Source organism: Penaeus monodon, chromosome 25 (assembly GCF_015228065.2).
Source record: "Penaeus monodon isolate SGIC_2016 chromosome 25, NSTDA_Pmon_1, whole genome shotgun sequence".
Classification (NCBI taxonomy): Eukaryota; Metazoa; Arthropoda; class Malacostraca; order Decapoda; family Penaeidae; genus Penaeus; species Penaeus monodon.
The window spans coordinates 42775126-42778043 of record NC_051410.1 but is presented as its reverse complement, the minus strand read 5'-3'; the positions used below and the strand labels follow the sequence as shown (position 1 = coordinate 42778043).

General features: G+C 38.2%; 1 protein-coding gene across 1 annotated transcript in view; it reads right to left on the bottom strand.

Moving 5' to 3' along the window:
- Positions 1-2918, bottom strand: part of LOC119589286 — a gene marked incomplete in the record, with an annotated part of 113340 nt that overhangs the window by 33112 nt on the left and 77310 nt on the right. The window contains 1 exon segment of the mRNA XM_037937904.1: positions 2661-2761. Within this exon segment, the coding sequence (XP_037793832.1) occupies positions 2661-2761 (101 nt within the window).

Genomic DNA, 2918 nt, shown 5'->3' with positions numbered 1-2918 from the left:
CAGACTCAATGGATTAAAGGGCAACTCCATATGGCATGGCTCATTATCATCAGTTAAGGAGTCATGCCAATGAGTCTTAACCAAGTGAATATTGTGCTACATGTTTATAACAAGCAAATTATATAATTGATAGAGAGTATCATAACTTGTATGTTGTCAAAATCAATCTTTAGACAACTGAACATCTGCAGGAGTGTTGTTACAGGATCTTAAAATTCATATTAGATTTGGAAGACTTTGCAAGACCTTTCCCATTCATTCTTTCCTTAGATTATAGATGACACAGGCCATTTCTTCAGTTGGCTCTTGGTCTTGCTCATATGCATTCATAACTAACTTCTGTAGAGTTTACGTTAACCAAGCAAATGTTGTATTTAGCGGAAGGGAACATAACGTGTCATGACCTGCGATTATCAGACATACATTAAAACATTGTAATTATATGAATTATAAAATCAAAAACAATATTAATGGTATTAGAAATAAATGCAAGGTTTCCAAAAATCTACGGAATGAGGTAAAGAGGTGAAGTCATGTAAGCCTGGTAAATGGCACTTTAGTGACTATGTACTATGTAACTAAACAAAAATAACTCAGAGCCTATGAGTTAATGATATGGTATGCATAAAATGCAGTAAATTTCATGGGACATTTCTTTGGACAGGGAGAATCTTATATAGTGGTATTCCCATCTTTTAAATTGCTTGAGCTGAAAGCTGTGGTCTGGTCTTCCTCCTCACCATGTCTGAGTGCCTATGGAGAGTTGCCTTCAAAACCTGGGCTGACTCATCCTACTTTGTGATTAGTCATGGACAATCCCTGCCAGTTACGTACTTCGGATAACAGTCCCTTTCCCTTGCTACTGTTACTGTATTTTCATAAACATTGGCATTTTAACATTTGTTACAATATCCAAGATAAGGAAATCAAATACCCAATATCTTTGTAACCTTAGGAGCAGTAGTGTCCCAAGATATGCATGTGCATATGTTTGTGATATTTTTAAAGAGGATAAACAGAAAAGACAAGCAGACAACAGCAATGGTAAGATAGGAACTGCAAGGAGAAAGGACAATAAAGAGAGAAGCTTGCCAGGAGCAATGATCACACTAATGCTTACAATGCTTTCCTTGTCTCCTACTACACAAGTCCTGTCTCAGCTTAGGCAGCTGCTTTATTTTGTTTACATCAATATGAGTAAACCCTTAACCTCTGTCTGGAAATGTTTCCAGACTCATGCTTGACTTTTGTGAATGTCATGCTGAGGATCCAAAACTTTGAACAAGACCAAAGGAATAAGATGTAAGATCCCACCTTCTCCCACTACATACAGGGCCAAAGTGAGGAGCTATTGTCAATTAACAGTGTCATGTAACAGGATTGCTAATGATAAAGAGAAGGTCTGTGTCACTGCTGACTTCCTTGTACCAGCCAACAATCCTCTGATCCTTCATTTGTCAAAATGAGTCAGTGTACATAAGCTCACCCTATGGACACCTAACCAAAACACAGCACTGACCATTTCAGTTTAATTCTCCACACTGTGATCCAGGCAGACACTTCTGAATTTGGTGATGTCAATTTAACTTTTTGTATGAAATCAATTATGCTCTCTCTTAGGTGTTGATTGCTCTCTCCTTCATGAGTAAGAGGCTTGACATTAGCACATGGTGCAGTGTGGTTTCTTGTTCTCAGTGGATAATGTAATAAAATGTGTCATAACCAAGTTGTTCAGTTGTTCTAGGCCATGGCTACATGCAAATACTTTCTAGGTCTGCTTTATTTCACATTAATGATCTGACCTCTTGTGTCCATCTTAAACCTCTATAATCCTAACATCGTGCTGTGTGCCCTACTGGACAAGCCATCACAAAGACAATGTCAAAATGATACTGTTTATAAATGTATACATTATTTTGTGTGTGGAATAGCAACATAGAGATGGGATCTGACAGAATGTGTGTAGAAACTCATGACGACCCTAGGAATACCAAGCCCCTCCACAAGGTGACTTGCAGCTTCCCTTCTGCCTACAATAAACTGGACTAACTTGTTCCCTTACTGGAAGGAAGTGGAGGAATTCTACCACAAGGGCGAGGATGTCCACAATTATCCTTTTCAATCTCCATTGGGAAGGCATTGGCTTACCTACCAGGCAGTAATCAATGTGTAGAGGCCACAAAGTTTAGTATGTAGACTTTACAATGGCCCATAGCCAACTTGGATAAGCTGTGTGAAGAACTCTACATCAGACACTCCTATTCCATCTCAGTTGTCCTCTTTAATACTGGAGGGAAGTCTCTCCCTCATTTTCTGTGAGAACCTTTACTCTGGAACATATTTTTTCTTTATCCTAATGCCTGACAAGAGTAAAGTATAAGATACTGTTGGTCCCTTCATTTCATCTTTGATGTTTCAGGTAGTAATATGCCCAGAAGATGGGGTCTTCACTCTGTTACAGCTTTAAAAGCTTCAGTTTCCAAAGATTATCTGGTACAAAAGAATTTGGTTGACCAATAGTTTTGCACTACAAATCAACCACATAAAGAGGCTTTCTAATCCTTCAAAGTGAATGTTGAAGCTAAAATAGTAGTTAAAGCAAATGTGTTATGAACTTGCTCTTTTGGAGAAAAGCTAAAAAAGTAATAGTAAAACAATACCTGACTGGGCCCCACTGTGCACGCCTGGTGGCCGGGGACATCGATGAATAGCCATCACTACTGGATTGCTGGCCCCACATGCGTCGAACTGGACTGCCCTGCTGTTTCCACAGATAATTTTATTTCAGTTTTTGTATTCATATAGATACACTCAAATTATACATGCCCAAATTCCAGTTCCCAGTCATTGAGATAAAAATATGTAAAACTACAACCTTTATCTAAATATAAATCTATAAATGTCTAAAAAAAAAAGTG